Genomic DNA, 15699 nt, shown 5'->3' on the forward strand with positions numbered 1-15699 from the left:
CATCAGAAGATAGGGCTCTGGAGAGAAGTTGAGAGAGGGGATAGAGAGGCAGAGTCAGGGGAGGCAGCGTGATGTTGGAATCTCAGAGTGGAGAAGACTTCGTCTGAGAGTGCGTGAACATGGCTTGGCACTGTGGGAGTGAGCCTTGTGGACACCTGGGAGAAGAGTGCAGGCAGAGGGAACTGCGAGGGCGAAGGTGCTTGGGAGAGGAGCATGTTAGCGGGCTCCAGGAACAGGATGGTGGCCAGTAAGGGCTGAAGCACACCAAGGAGGGGAGACTAGTAGGGGGTGGGATGGGAGTGGGTGGTGCTGTAGACTGTCTAGGGCCTTGTGAGTGTAAAGCTTTTCCCCAAATATATACCAACCCCGACCATTGTTTGACCTTGGGGATAGGGTGGGGGGTGGAAGTCAACAAATGACAAATTTGAAAAAATTGCATTTAATAGAAAATTATTACATTGTAAACAAGTCCACTGATCTATTAGTTTAAAACAGAATGACAGCACGAATCACGTATAAAAGCTAAAGACAAAACGCTGGTATCAGACACAGCACTTAGAAGCCTGAGCCAAGCTCTGAAAGATCTTTCCCAGAAACAAGCAGCAGCAGCTAGAAACAGGCACAAAATCAGGGAGGAGGCAGCATCCACTCCATGAAGGCTTATGAGAGTGAAAGGAAGGTAGAACAATAGACTCATCTTGTGAACAAGGGGTGAAGGATAAAGGGGCAAAAGGGTTATATTTCCTTACGTCTAGGGACACTGTAGCATGACACACGAACCTGAGAGGGTTAGGGGCAGGATATTTTAAGTGGGGAAAGGCAACTTTAGAAGGATTTGGCCTGTTTTGGCACTCAATTCCTAGGGGGCAGGAGAACATGTCACTTGTGTGTTGTGACTAAACTCCTAATGGAGCTGCTTGCCCTGGCTCCCATCACCTTGGCCGGACAGCACATTGAAATCTGGCAGTGTCTATTGCCCCAGTGAACCTCCTACTTATTAATGAGTGTGTAAACGAGAGGAACCACAGTGAGACCTTGGAACAAAAACACAGGGCTCTGGTGGGAAAAGCATTTCCGCCTTCCGGTGCCGGAGGGTCCCTGAGGGAGACGAGTCTGATGTGGCTCGGCCCCTCGAGGCTCTGAGTTCATTGGCAAAGCCTTCTCCTTAGCCCTACCCACCCAAATCCTCCCCTGAGGAGTGCTTGTAGTTCGTGGAAAGGCCAATGGAGAGAGCAGAAAAAAACAACTGAGGGAAGAAAAGGACAGTTTTCTTTCCATGGCACTTTTAACTGACCAGAGGGACTGCCTCCTTACACTGATTTTAGACATTGAGAGTTTGTTTCTTAATCTGAACAGTTATTCTTAAATAAGGAGCAGGCCCGCTCATGAGGGTCTCTCAAATCCTCTCCAAAGAAGTTCTGTCCAAAGGCCCCTATTCCCCCCACCTAAGAATCCACTCGTAATGATAGAAATTCTGACAGGAGTGTGCTGTTCGTCTGAACAGCGTCAGAGACAGAACAAAAAGCTAAAACCCCCAACTCTGTGGAGCAGACATCAAAATTATAGAGTAATTTTTTTTTTCCTGATTAAGAGTAAGTTACAAACAAGTCATTCCTCCCATAGCTGAACTCCACAACTAGGCTCCACCTTGCGTGTCCAAGAACAGTAAGTTCACCCATTTATCTGGAGTACTCCCACTGGATTAAAGAAATACAGTTCTGTCTTCCTAAAGACAAGTTCCAGAAAGACCTGCCTGTCCTAAGGGGTACTTGGCATTAGGATTACACAGGCTAATCACTGTATGGCTTCTTAGAAGACTGGCTTCTCTCTGTTTCTTTCTCTTTGATACTGTACAAGGGGTCCACCAACTTGTTATGAACAAGCATTAAACCTAAGAAAAAATTAAAAAGTAGTTAATGCAGGTAGAGGCAGAGTTCCATGATAATCAACAGTAACATCCAGGAGCTTTCAAATTTGGTCCTAAAACTGATAATCATGTATTTTCTGTGGCCCCAAATGATAAACACCCTACGAGTAGGAAAAGAGTTTGTTATTCCGAGTGAATGCTAAAATCCAGACGACTTTTGTAAATGCAATCTCTAGGAGAGTTGGCCATTAAAAGGTTAATCTTTTCAGCAAAGAACAAATTCCTAATTTGCCTGCTCAGTAAATGCGGATTTTCACCTAAGCATGTGTGTCCTTTTTAAGTAAAAGAACAAAAGACCCTCGTGACAGTTCAGTGCCTTTCCTACAGGGGAAGAAAACCCGAGACATGGCCCTCAGACGCCAACTTTTCACTTCATTTTCTTTCCTCCTCCTCAAAGCAAACAGGTCTCCAGAAACGGCCCCTCAGTCAGATGGACGATAAATGACTGTGTATTCTGAGACAGTAGGGTCTCATTTTTATTAAAAGCAGAGCTGATGATCGAGATGGCTGGAGCGTGAGAGCTGGCTCCACTCCCCACTCCTGGCGCACACTGAGCCTGGCCACCTCCTCCCGGCCCCACCCCCCTCACCTCTGAAATACTTGACGGTCTTCACTTTCAGCTCTAGGGTGGCGTCCTCGTCACACACGAACACCGTGCGGGGATGCTGCTGGAAAGCGGACACGGTCCACATATGGTTCACGCCCTCCTCGATGGCCTTGTACAGAGCGAATGCCTTGTGAGCACCTGTGATAAGGATCATCACCTGCGGACGGAGGAGGAGAAGGAGGAGGAGGAGGAGGAGCAGCGGCGGAACCCAAGTCCAGGCTCCTGAATTCTAGTGTGCTCACCCCACACGGCTGTAAGGACTCTCTATACCACCGTAAGTCGTTAGCATGTGATACACTGCGCTCCGTGCCCCCATGCATTACCACACAAGTAGCCTGAGGTGGGGAGCACCATCATCCCTGTGTTCTCTGAGGAAATGGGCTGGGGTCGGGGAGACGGGTAAGTAACGTGCCAACGGTCTTGGCCACAACGCTACAGCACCTCCCACACCTCTGACAGTGACTGTGCAGGTGCCCTGCGACAGATGTGCCACAGAAAGGCCCACCTCTTACTCCAGTAGTTCTGACACTGGGCCCCAGGAGGCCCTAGGCTGGCTAAGTTTTCACAATCACAGACTGAAAAAGATGCGTCCCCAGTTTGCAAGGGGGCTTTGGAAACAATGGGGAAAGTCATCTGTATGGCCCCTAAGGTCGTATCCCAACAAGGCTGCCCTTTAATCTGGTCGCTTTCGGGTCCAAGTATTAGACCTACTAATGTGACTTAGAGTAATACCTTTGGTTTAAATAAAACAAAGGTACAAACTCCCCTCATTTAAAATATCAAAAAAGTAAGTGCTGGACAGTGATTATAAAGAACTCAGCTCAATGGATTTCCTTTCATTGTTGTAATTCACTTGTACAATGGAGCTGTGAACAAGATTTACTGTTCCTTTCTTAAAAGATGAAAAAACAGAGGCATAGAGAAAATGACTTTGTTTAGGACCCCAGAACTCATTTTAGAAAAGAGAACTTCCTGATTTCCAGCCCCAGGTCCTTTCTCAGGTTAAGATACACTCACAGGACAGGAAGGTTTATAAGCTGTGAGCCACGAACAGAGTGATCTCCCTGGGTAGTGATTCCAACAGGAATCTGGCGCCATCACACATTTCACAAAAGTTCACTTTAGACAGGGAACCCTTTTCACTGATTTAGATGTTTGTTTATAGACGGGCAAAGAAGCCTGAAGCTGCTTCCCACTGAATATACCCCAGAAAGAGAAAATGCTTCTAAAATTCTAATGAAAGACAGTAAGGAAATCGTAACCACAAAAATTCAAATGATACCCGACTTCGTAGGGAAAAATTCACTAAATTCAGTTTAAGACACCTATATTTCACTCATACTTCTCCACATGTATGAATCCCTGAGCACAGGGCTATAACCACAAACGTCCTGGGGTTACAGGGGAGCTCCCTTCAGTGACCTCTACCCACTGCAGAGAACCAGAGGGTCCCTCTCAGTACCTGGGCAGGTGCAAATTCCTATTCAGACATTAGTGGTGCTGAACTCCTCTTTCTCTGCCTGTGATTAGCTCGAAAGGGGCACGTAAGCAGAGGCCAGGGAGCCTGTGGTTTCCTGGGCAATCAATGCTCAAAGGATTCACCTAACACTGGGAACAATGGTTCCCTCCAAAGAGGAAGGAGGAACAGTGACAGGTCCGTGGGGATTTTATCCTTATTTATAATGTCTTCATTTTTAATACAAATGTATTCAGGCGGTAGGTACCTGTACAGTTCAAGTTTTTTAACAACAGAAAGACCAGTCTGAACTCCAGTGCCGGCCCATGGACCCCATGTACCCTTACCTCTCTAGCATCCATGACGGTGCCCACGCCCACTGTCAGGGCCATGGTGGGCACCTTGGCGAGATCTCCATCAAAGAACCTCGCGTTGGCCAGGATGGTGTCCATGGCCAGCGTCTTCACACGGGTCCGGGACACCAGACTGGAGCCTGGCTCATTGAAGGCAATGTGTCCGTCGGGGCCGATGCCTGCCCAGGAGAGACAGCCAGGGCAGCCCTGTCAGTCCCAGGAATCCTAAATTTCAAGGCTGGACTATCTCCTTCCTCACCTGGGGTCTGCAAAACTCCTTTTCTCCTTCACACCGGGGCAGGTACTCTAAGCATATGATCTTCCTTTTTCCCTGCCTCCTGCCCATTGCTATCTGAGGTATACGCAGCCATTGTTAATTTGCTATCACCCTCAAAAAGCTAAGTAAGGGGGACTCCAAATAGCTTCCGCCTCCCCAGATCGTCAGAGTGTAACTTCTCTCTCCTGCTGCTAGTCAGGGTTCCTGCTGCTGGGACAGTCACAGCAAATAAAACACACAGGCCTGGAAAGGGGCTGCCAAGTTCATATAGTCTCAGAACATGAGTGTTCCTGGACTCCTCCCCTTAAAGCAGAGAAGAGTTAAATCTAGAGCAGTACAGGCAGCCCAACTTCATACCCTCGTGGGTGACTCCAGAGCTGGTGACAGACGGAAATATGAGGGCAGCCCAGGGCAGGAACAACTGCACAAATCTGAGAGGGGGGCACCCCAAGGTTCTCTACACTGCTCTGTCGGGCTAACCTTGGGCAAATCACAAAACTTCCCAGAGGTTCACTTGGCTATCTATAGCATGCAGGGGCTGAGTGTGGGATCTTTTGAAACTACATGAGTCTGTGATTTTAACTGTTTATACAAGTTCCAGGACTGAGCTGTAAAACTTTAAGGCTGGGAAACAGAATCTCAGAGTCCAATTTCAAACCTCTCCAACTTACAGACAAGGCATCGAGGTTCAGAAAGAGGGGCTATCCAAGGTCACACAGCTGCTGAGCAGCAGAGCCAGGGCCGGGAGTGAGGGCCTCACTCCACCTTCCCTACCTCGTCAGAGTAGTAAGTAACCCCTACTGTCATTACTACAGAGAAGCTGTTTGGAGACAAGCATGTGCTCCAGCCATGCTGGGTCTGGCCTGGACTCCCACCGCAGTGTCAAGCTCACCTCCAACAAACAGCTCAATCCCGCCAGCAGCCTTGATCTTCTCTTCAAAGGTGTCACACTCAGCCTGCAGGTCAGCTGCATTCCCATCCAGAATGTGGGTGTTTTCTGGGTGGATGTCAATGTGCTTGAAGAAGTTGTTCCACATGAAGGAGTGGTAACTCTCTGGGTGGTCTCGAGGAAGGCCTGTGGGGCCACAGCCAGGCTCAGTCCTGCCCACAGCCAGAGCCTGCCTCCCAAGGAGGATGACAGGATATCCCCAGGCCCCCAGACAGGGAGCCGTGGGCATCAGCCCTCTGACCCTCAACGCCACTCCACATCCGCTGAGCTGGTGTCCCTAAGTATCTACCCACCACCATCACCTGTGGCTATAGGCTCGGGCCAGAGCGGCTACACACCAGGGGTCTGAGGAATCCTCTCGTTCTGACCTCCTTTTCACAGGGAATGACCGTAGGCTGGAGGCCAGGCTCACTTGCGGCTCCTGGAGGTGGCCTAGCTACCCGGGGTGGGGCTATGCTCATCTGGGAAAGGAAGCAAGCCCACCACTCGGCCTGTGCCTGCCACCCCACATCCCCAGTGACACCCGAACTTGAACACCAGGTGGTTAGAATGATCTCAGGGCTTCCCCAAAGGGATTTTTTTCAGCCAAGAAAACGAATGTTTAACATGAATATTTAATGTTTAATGTTAAACATTGAGAATGTTTACAGTGAGTCTTAAAAAGGAAATTCAGACACATGCTACAACATGGATGAACCTTGAGGACATTATGCTAAATGAAATAAGCCAGTGACAAAAAGAGAAAAGACTGTATATGAGGTACCTAGAGTAGTCAAATTCATAAAGAAAGTAAACTGGTGGCTGCCAGGCGCTGGGGGAGTGGGAAATGGGATTGGTTGCACAGCAGTATGAATGTGCTAACGCCGCTGAACTTACACAGAAACGGTGAAGACGGTCAACTGTATGTTATGTGTAAATGTTATGGTTTTTAAAAATGTGTAAAGTGAAGACATTACAAAATTACAGGGGAGTAGGGGTGGGGGATGGGGGTGGCAGGAGGTGACAGACGACCGAGGTGTAGCTGTTCAGCAGTGGACAGGACACTAGTCTTAGCTCCCCTCCCCATGTGCCTGGCAGAAAGGGGAGCTAAAAGATGAACACTGGGGCCGGCCGGGGGGTGGCTCAGGCGGTTAGAGCTCCATGCTTCTAACTCCGAAGGCAGCAGGTTCGATTCCCACATGGGCCAGTGGGCTCAACCACAAGGTTGCCGGTTCAACTCCCGCAAGGGATGGAGGGCTGCGCCCCTTGCAACTAGCAAAGGCAACTGGACCTGGAGCTGAGCTGCGCCCTCCACAACTAAGACTGAAAGGACAATAACTTGACTTGGAAAAAAGGCCTGGAAGGACACACTGTTCCCCAATAAAGTCCTGTTCCCCTTCCCCAGTAAAATCTTTCAGACACAGACACGAGGGGACGCACCCCAGCCACGATCCCATTTCTAATCATTTGTTTCAAATCGAAACACCCTGGAGTTGGAAGGAGACAAAGGAGAAAATACTCTAATATTAAGTGCTTGCTCTGAACAAGAGCTTCTGCTTCTGTGATATCATTTAATGCTTACAACCTATGAGGTCAGTTTTATTAGCTCCATTTTATAACTGAGTAAGCCAAGGCCTGGAAGAGACAGGTATCAGGAAATGAACCTATCACCAAATGCCATCAGTTCCCTGAGACATCGGCATTCCTGTGAGGGGAGGAGTGCGACGCTCCTAAAATCAGGTAAGGACCTTGACAGAGAAAGACTCACCCACGTACTCATCCATGTTGAAGGTCTTCACATATTTGAAGGACAGGTCTCCATTCTTGTAGTACTCAATCAGCTTCTTGTAGCAGCCAAGTGGGGTGCTCCCTGCAAGAGAGGCCACAGCCGTGAACACCCTTCAGCTGCCCCAGCTCCTGGAAATCCACAGGACACCCAGGAATGATTCAGGGCTCTTCTGGAAGGAGAACCTGTCAGATCTGAGGTACTACCCACATGCTCCAGTCCTAACGGCCATGCATTCATTGCTTGCTTACTGCCTATTTCCCCACTAGATGGTAAGCTCCAGGAGGGCAGAGCGGTGTCTGTCTTCTTCACTGCTGAATCCCCAGTGCCCAGCACCCTAATGATTGAAATGACTGTGAGTAGTACCTGAGTGGACGTCAGACTTAATGACACGCCCTGAGCAACTACTGCGTGCTAGGCACAGGGGCGTATGATGGGAATGCAGAGAAGCAAGACATATGCAGCCACCCTGGAGGAGCTCACTGTCTAGGAGTGGGGACAAGCAGCAGGAATGTCAGCTATGACGGGGTAAGCACAGGCCAGCCTGGAGGTTCGGGAAAACTTCCCCGGCGTTCAGTATCATGAAACAGTCAGTCATAAAACATATAAACATAGGGAGGAAGACCGCAGTAGACTATTAGACTAAAGATGTCCAGAAGGGACACTGGATGAATTTTTTTTAAGTTATAAAAGATAAATGTGGACAATGAAGAAAAAATGTTTACTACAGTCAATGTTACATATTGTGGAATGATTTTTAATTTTCTGAGGTATGTTAATTTTCTGTGGTTATGAAAGAATGTCCTTAGTCTGAGGAGCTACTAGGTGCTGAAGATGAACACCCTGCCTGGTGCCTTCATCTTTATTTAGAGGTAAAGTGTCAGGATATCTGGAGCTTACTTTCAAATGGTTCAGAAAAAATGTGTGTGTGCAGCTAGAATATGAGCCAGAAGAAATGAAGGCAAATGTGACAACACGTTAATAATTGGTGAATCTACATAAATGGTACTGTACTATTTCCGCTTTTCTGAATATTTCACATTTTTCAGAAGAAAAATATTGAAAGAAAAAACCCCACCCAAATCAGATCACTCTTTTACAACACGATGGCTTCTCATTTTACTGAATAATAAGCAGCCCTAACAACGCCTCCACATAACCTGGCCCCGGGCTCTCTCCCTTTTACTCATCCTGCGCCAAGCAATTCTACCTCAGGGCTTTTGCACATCCCTTTGCCCGTAATGCTCTTCCTTCAGGTATCTGCACGACTACCTCTCACCTCTAGGCCTTTACTCAAAATTTTCTCAATCCCTGCTACCATATCCAGCAATGCAACGCCACCCCTGCCTAGACACTCCCTATCCTACTTCCTTGCTTCATTTTTGTCCTTCCGTCTTATCACCATCTAACATACTGTATTATTTTGCTAATTGACTTGTTTTTTATCTGTCTCTCTCTACAATTAAGCTTCAGCAAAGCAGGAATTTCTTTTTTGTTCATTGCTGTATCCTTAGCACCTAGAACAGCTTGGCATACAGTGGGTATTCAATAAATATCTGCCGAATGAATGATAGCAGTCCCCTGCCCCCTCCACTCCATTCTCCCCACACATAGCCAGTCCTCGTGACATGGCCTTAGCCATGCCTGAGCCACACAACTTCCCTGTGCTTCCCTTGGGCTAGTCCATTTTCCAAACCTCTAGCCTTGCCATCAATTCTGTAAGCACCCCAATATCTAGCCAATAAATTCCTTTTGTTTAAGTTAGCCAGAGTTGGTTTCTGTGGTTTCCAACCAGAATCCCACCCAGTGCTTCATCTAATAGATGGAATGGTCCAGGACACCTCTAAGGAAATGTGCTGGTTCAAGTGTGACAGGAAGGGGCCAGGTCGTGGGGGCCCTGAATGCCACTCCGAGGAGCTTGGATGTGATTCTGCAGATCCTGGAGAACAAGGGAGGGTTTCAGCAGAAGCCCAGACTCTGGCCCAGTTAGAATACAGGATGTTAGTGCGTCCCCCACAAGGCCTGAGGCGTTGGTGCTTTCACAGATACTGGCAGATACTACTCCCACAAACCTCCAGGGCAGAGGGTGGCAAACTTTAGCCCACCGGCCAAATCTAGCCTGCTGCTGGTTTTGTATAGCTCATGAGCTAAGTTTTTACATTTTTTAGGTTTTTAAAAAGCAAAAGAATTTTTTGTGACATACGCAGGTTATATAATCTCAAACTTCAGTGTCCATAAAGTTTTATTGATGTTCATTTATGTATTGTCTATGGCTGCTTTTGAATTACGAGTGTAGAGTTAAGCAGTTGCAACAGAGACTGTAGCAAAACATAAAATATTTATTATCTGGCCACTTACAGAAAAACTTTGAAGACCCTGCTCTAGTGTGGGCCTTTGGGACAAATCCACTCCACTAATGAAAGAATAATTAGGACAGTTGCTTTGAGAAGCTGGGGTCAAAATACCTTCCTATAAAGACAACATTCTGATTTTTTCCCAAAGAAACTCATACTGTTGTTCACTTAGGTCCTGTTTAATTAAGCCTCCCAGAAAATGCTTTGAGTGACTGTCTTCTCAAGTCTCCCAAGGATGGTGGGACTAGCTAGGAGGCACTCCAGATGTGCAGAGGATAAATTCATTCATTACATAAAACATGTGCCTTACGGAGCTGGGACTTAACCCTGATAAGGAACCCTGGCTGACAGGGCTGCCTGAGGATGTAGCCAAAAATCAAGTTCTTCCAGATCTAGGATTCTTCAGGAGCAGGCAGCAACTAAACCAACCCAGAGAGGAAGCTGGGTCCTCTGTTTTGTATGTCCAGGGGCCAGGGGAGTTGTTCACTCAGCACCAGTACCTCAGAGCCCTCCTTGAAATCCCTTGGCTGAGTGAGCCCACATACCTGGCCCCCTAAAATCCCCTAATGCCCACCCTCACCCCCAATCCATGGCACCCTCTCCATCCAATAACGCACCAGTGGGGAGTCCCAGGGTGAAGTACTTGTCTGGTCCTGGGTTAAACTGGATGATACGGTTCCTGATGTATTTGGCAGCCCACTCGCTGGCCTGAGAATAGTGGTCCAGAATGATGAGCTTCATCTTCCCCTTGTCCTGCAAGGGGCAGGTGACAAAAGGAATCAGTGGTAAGGGGTCGGGAAAAAGGGATGGAGGAGGTTGGAGAAGGGTGAAGCCTCTGTCACCCAGCAACACCCTCTCCGCAGGCTGAGCCAGGAAAAGGAAGGCACTGGGTTGGAACTCACAAGAGAAATTAACAGCTGGGCCCAGTTCCTCCACCACTCACCAGGAGGAGCTGCTGTAGCACAGACCTGGGTTCCAATCTGGATTCCTGATACCAGCGGCAGGATCTTGGTCAAAGGGCCCACGTTCTCTTAGCCTTTCTCTTACGTGAAAATAGGCACAAAAGCATTAGGTATGTGCAAAAGTAATTGCGGTTTAAAAGGTTAAAAAATGCCTAATACCTACCTGACAAATTTCACGATGGTGAATGTTAAATGAGAAAATGCATGTAACCAGTTAGTACTCAATGTTGGCTATGATCTTGTGGCTGTGACCCAGCCCGCCTTCTCCACCCATCCACTTCCACCCGCTGGATATTCTCTACCCCCCGCTCTTCCTCAATAACTAGAGGGGCCATGGGGTCATCTTGGGCCACCAGAGCAGGTGGGGGCTGCGGGCTTTGCCTAGAGGTGTGTTCTCACTATGGAGAGGGCTGCTCCCACCCGCCGGCCTTGCTCGTGGATCTGCCGTTTCCCCGAAAGCACACCGGGTAAAGGTAATCGCTCAGGAAGGAGGGCGTTTGCTCCCCCGCACTGCGCCCACTGGGAAGGCCCGAGGCGAAGGTGGCCGAATCAGCCGTCGGTGGCGTACAGACGTGTTTTCCTCGCCCAGATGGCGATCCCATCACCCCTCCGGTTCCGCCTGGGGAGAGGGTCCTAGCGGATGGCTGGGGTTTCGGTCCCGGGGTGTCGGAGGCTGAGGCAGCGCCAGGACTCCGACCCACGCCCACCCCCGCCCGCGAGGAGGGGACGCCCGCCAGCCCATCTCCCCACTTACACGGACACCTCCCGCGGCTGCTGCAGGGAAGGCGCTAAGGACCCAGCCCGGCGCCGGTCACGTGGGCGCGGGTCACGCGCTGCCAGGCACCGCCCACGGAGCAGACTAGGCAGGCGGACTCTGCCCGGCTCCCGGCCACCGACCCTCTCTGGCAGCCCAGGGACGCGCAGGCCGGGGGACAGCCCTGGGAGGCGGGGCTTGGAGACGGGTTTTGTGCACGAGGAGGGAGACTGGAGGCCCCGGGTCCCAGGAATGTGGGCTCCACGCCCGGGGGTAGGGCTGGGTTTTAGTGCTGCGGCAGGGGTCGGGGGAGGAAGAGCAGAATGTCTTCCTCAGAGTCTCAGGGTTAGGCCTGGTTCTGCCTTCAGTTTCATTGTTTTTGTTTTTCTTTGTTGTTGTTGTTTTAGATGCCATTTATTTACCAAGATATTACAACCATTATGTTGTTCTAAATATAATTGGCTTTTTTCTGCCTTATTAAAAAAGGTCAACCTTTGCAGCAGCATATGCTAGAGAAAAAGATAAGTCCCTGGTCTCCCCAACTCCCTGCCCCAAGATAACCATTGCTAGCAGTTTAGACTACATTCTAAATCATTTTTCCTTAAGGATACTTACATTATCTATTACAGAAATGGGAACACACCACGAACGCTGTCCACAATCAGCAAGGTGGCCACATTCTCCAGTTCCTGTGACTCTGCTCACTGTGGACAGCCCAGGGGGCTCACCCCTCCCCTTGGCCCAGCTGCAGCTCCAGACCAGCTTCACAAAGGTGGGTGTAACCTGGTGAGACCCTGATGAGACACTGCAGTGGAGCTAATACCTTTACCGTTTGAGGGACTTGTTTGGCTTCAGTGGTGATGTAGTTTGTTTTTAATTCCGTCAGAAATCTCATGTCAGCATGAGGATCGCAGATGTTTCACAGTGAGACTCCCACCCCAATCTTCAAACATATCACAGGATCTGGTATGCAGCAGCTGCCTCCAGATCTTTCCAGGAAGTGCGACTTCATGTGACTAGGGCCTGTTTCCCTTTCTGTAGGGAACTAGTGCAAGGTCTCTTAAGCCTTCAGGCTTTGGAATCAGCCTGGCCACTAATCAAAAAGACCTGGTTTTCAATTCTGGTCTAGAGTGAGTGACTCAAGCAAATGACTCCACTTCTCTAGTTCTCAATTTTCTTATCTGGAACATAGGAACTTAGTGGAAATTCAGTAAAACTGACCTCATATGGTTGTGAGTATTAAATGAAATATTAGCATCGCTTAGCATTCAAAGCTAGCCATGATTACCCCTTATTTCCTCCTACCCTCCTTCCAGCCTATCCTCTAACCCTGAAATGCCCTCTATCCTGACCTCCTGCACCCCTCATGCTCCTTCCACTCCAAGCCTGGATTTAAGCTATTACCTACACTCATCTTGTCACCCCTTTGTGTTGGAAGTAAAGTTTAGTAAAAGAATTGTGAGCTCATTCATACAGCGGAACACTGTGCAGCTCTTTTGTGGATGGATGTTTTTGTAGTCTCTGGTATGCCTTTGCCTTGGACAAACACCCTGCCTCCCTTGCCCCCCAAATCTGGCTTGGTTCATGGGTTCATATGGGTTTGATGGTGCTGACCCTACCAATTAGAGGCCTCCATGCCTCCAGCCGTGATTGGTTCAAGGTTGTGTAATCATGGAAGACACTAATCCATCAGCCAGTCACCAGCTCCCTTCTCCCTTGCTGCTCCCAATGTGGAAGCTGGAAAGTCGACTACTCTTCCAGCTTCTCTCCCCTAGGGGGTGGCCAGGTAACCTGGTTCTAGCCAATGAAGTAAAAGGATAGCTTCTGGGAAGATACTTTACTTTCTGAGAAAAGTGGAGAAGCCCACTTGGCAAGGAAATGAGATCTCCTTCCACATGAGTCAGCCATCTTTGAAGTGGATCCTCTAGCCCCGGTCAAAGCCTTCAGGTGACTGCAGGCCTGGTTAGTATCTTGAGTGAAATCTCATGAGAGACACTGAACTAGAATCACTCAGCTTACTTGCTCCTAAATTCCTGAACCACGGAAGCTATGAAGTAAAAATCATTTTTTTAGGTGGCTAAATTGTGGAATAAATGGTTCTGCAGCAATATAAAAATTCCACAAGTGGAGTGGATGGTGGCCAGGGGAGTCAACCCTTATCTCTCTCCCTTGTACCTGGAGGTGCGTTATCTGACCCACCAGAGACACTCGACTGCTCACCTACACATTCCCACATTGTGCTGCCCTCCGTCGTGTTCGTGGAATCTCCTGCCATGGCTGTCACTGAGCCTTTCTTCCTGTTACTTGGTGTCTTCTACCTTCCAATAAGCTGAGGCCATGTCTTACCTCCATTAATGATAGCTGTATCTCTCTGATCTTTGCATTTCCCATACCACTTAGCTTAGTGCCTTGTAAGTAAAACCCAAAGCCCTACATGTTTCAGAGCATTGGTTCTGCAGGCCAGTGGGTTCAGATTCCATGCCAACCACTTATTAGCACATTTTTAACCTCTGTGTGCCTGTTTCCTCGGTTATAAAATAGGGATGATGATAGTAGCGACTGCATAGGGTTGTTGAGGGGATTAAATAAGTCAATGCTGGTAAAACATTTGGAACTATGCCTGAGACATGGTGACAGCTCAATAAATATCAGTTATTAGATTGAACCATATGACTTTGTCATTTTTCTGGGTCAAAAACTTAAATATCGGCAATTCCACATAGTTTAACCTAATATTATTGTTTTCACCTGAGTTATATTCAGAGAAACAGTGCAGCAACCGAAAACAATTAAAATTGTTATTAATATCTCTAGAATAATGTCAAAGAGGATCCAAATTAGAACTCAGAGCACTTCTTAAAAATCCTCCTTGCGTCAGTCCTCTTACTGCTGCCACCAGGAAACCTTTCTCCACGTTCATTCTAAGCAAATTAAAAATTTCTTTGCCCCAACACCCTATCCCACATAACCAGCCTAAGCGGGTTCCTGCCTTGCCCCTTCTTCACTTTACTTGCATTCTCCTCTTTCTTATAGTTCATTTCTCTCAGTCCTCTTTGGTGCAAATGCCTTTGTTTGACATCTCATTTGTCTCTCTCTTCCTCTCCTTTCAAAAACTCAGACATTAAACTGCCCAAAACTGGCTTCTTAGAGAGCAGAAGAGAGGGGAGAAGCTGAAAAGGCAAAGGCAGAATTCCTTTTTTCTTTTTCAAAATATTAAATTGTGGTAAAAACCACATTTAAAAAAAAATGTATTTATTTTAAGTGTGTTTTTCCAGGAGCCATCAGCTCTAAGTCAAGCAGTTGTTTCAATCTAGTTGTGGAGGGCGCAGCTCACAGTGGCCCATGTGGGGATCGAACTGGCAACCCTGGTGTTAAGAGCATCATGCTTTAACCAACTGAGCTAACCCCCATCTTAACCATTTTTAAGTGCACAATTCAGTAGTGTTAAGACTCGTACATTCACACTGTTGCACAACCAATCTCCAGAATTCTTTCATCTTGAAAAGCTGAGATTCTATACCCATTAGACAACAACTTCTCCATTTCTTCCTTTTCCCAGCCTCTGGCAACTACCATTCTACTGCCTCTGTGAATTTGATTACTCTAAATACCTCATATACAGGGAATCATACAGTAGTTGTCTTCTTCTGACTGGCTTATTTCACTTAGCATGATGTCCTCAAGGTTCATCCATGTGGTAGAACTTCCTTCCTTTTAAAGGCTGAAAACTTACTCCATTGTATGTATACACCACATTTTGCTTATCCATTCATCGGTCCATGGACACTAGGGTTGCTCCACCTCTTGGCTAATGCAAAATTCCTTTTAAACGGGGAAAATGAGCATAAATTTAGTAATTTTAGGCTCCTTCCCAAGGGAAAGACAATATTATAAACTGCCCGATTATATGGTTCAAACATTAAGTGGGAAAGCAGGTCAGAGCCCCTAGAGCCACGTGGAGCACAGCCAGACAGGTGTGGGTGGCAAATCCAGGAATGGGCTCCAGAGCCACACTGTCTGGCTTTGATCCCAGCGCTGCCATTTACTGATGGGGTAACTTCTGGTAAGTTACTTAATATCTTTGTGCCTAAATTGCTTCATCCATAAAATAGGAAAAATCTTATCTTCTTATAGTATGTACTATTATTACCAAGAGTAATTACCTCAGGAAGGAATAAATGATGTAATACATGTAAGGCACTTACAGCAGTGTCTGGCACAGGACTAGCCATTACGAGGGGTCATTATTATTATTACTAGGATTTTGAGATGGGCCTTGAATGAGAATTCGGATT

General features: G+C 47.7%; 1 protein-coding gene across 5 annotated transcripts; it reads right to left on the bottom strand.

The window, feature by feature from the left end:
- Window positions 1–419: 419 nt before the first annotated feature.
- Window positions 420–11554, bottom strand: GNPDA1 (glucosamine-6-phosphate deaminase 1). 5 transcript variants are annotated; one of them, XM_081035070.1, is made up of 9 exons: window positions 11405–11541; window positions 11115–11269; window positions 10632–10730; window positions 10306–10441; window positions 7317–7418; window positions 5513–5695; window positions 4338–4522; window positions 2517–2691; window positions 420–1891 (listed from the first exon to the last, which is right to left on the bottom strand). In XM_081035070.1, exons 4-9 carry the CDS (start codon window positions 10427–10429, stop codon window positions 1791–1793), a joined length of 870 nt encoding a protein of 289 aa, XP_080891196.1. In that variant the 5' UTR covers window positions 10430–10441; window positions 10632–10730; window positions 11115–11269; window positions 11405–11541; the 3' UTR covers window positions 420–1790. The 5 variants fall into 5 exon arrangements, with proteins under 5 accessions (XP_080891196.1, XP_080891199.1, XP_080891195.1 ...); XM_081035073.1 differs by having other exon boundaries at window positions 11050–11269; window positions 11405–11467; XM_081035069.1 differs by having other exon boundaries at window positions 10814–11269; window positions 11405–11461.
- Between the last annotated feature and the right edge of the window lie 4145 nt (window positions 11555–15699).

This window comes from Rhinolophus hipposideros, assembly GCF_964194185.1.
Source record: "Rhinolophus hipposideros genome assembly, chromosome: 23".
NCBI classification, from domain to species: domain Eukaryota; kingdom Metazoa; phylum Chordata; class Mammalia; order Chiroptera; family Rhinolophidae; genus Rhinolophus; species Rhinolophus hipposideros.

What these genes read in the sequence shown, in the direction of transcription:
- GNPDA1 (XM_081035071.1), bottom strand. Translation starts at nt 10,429, where the DNA reads ATGAAGCTCATCATTCTGGACCACTATTCTCAGGCCAGCGAGTGGGCT. An exon ending in CCGTCATGGATGCTAGAGAG is followed by an intron (nt 2,692 to 4,337) that starts GTAAGGGTACAT and finishes CTCCGTCCGCAG; the next exon opens with GTGATGATCCTTATCACAGG. An exon ending in GACCGTCAAGTATTTCAGAG is followed by an intron (nt 1,892 to 2,516) that starts GTGAGGGGGGTG and finishes ATTTTTTCTTAG; the next exon opens with GTTTAATGCTTGTTCATAAC.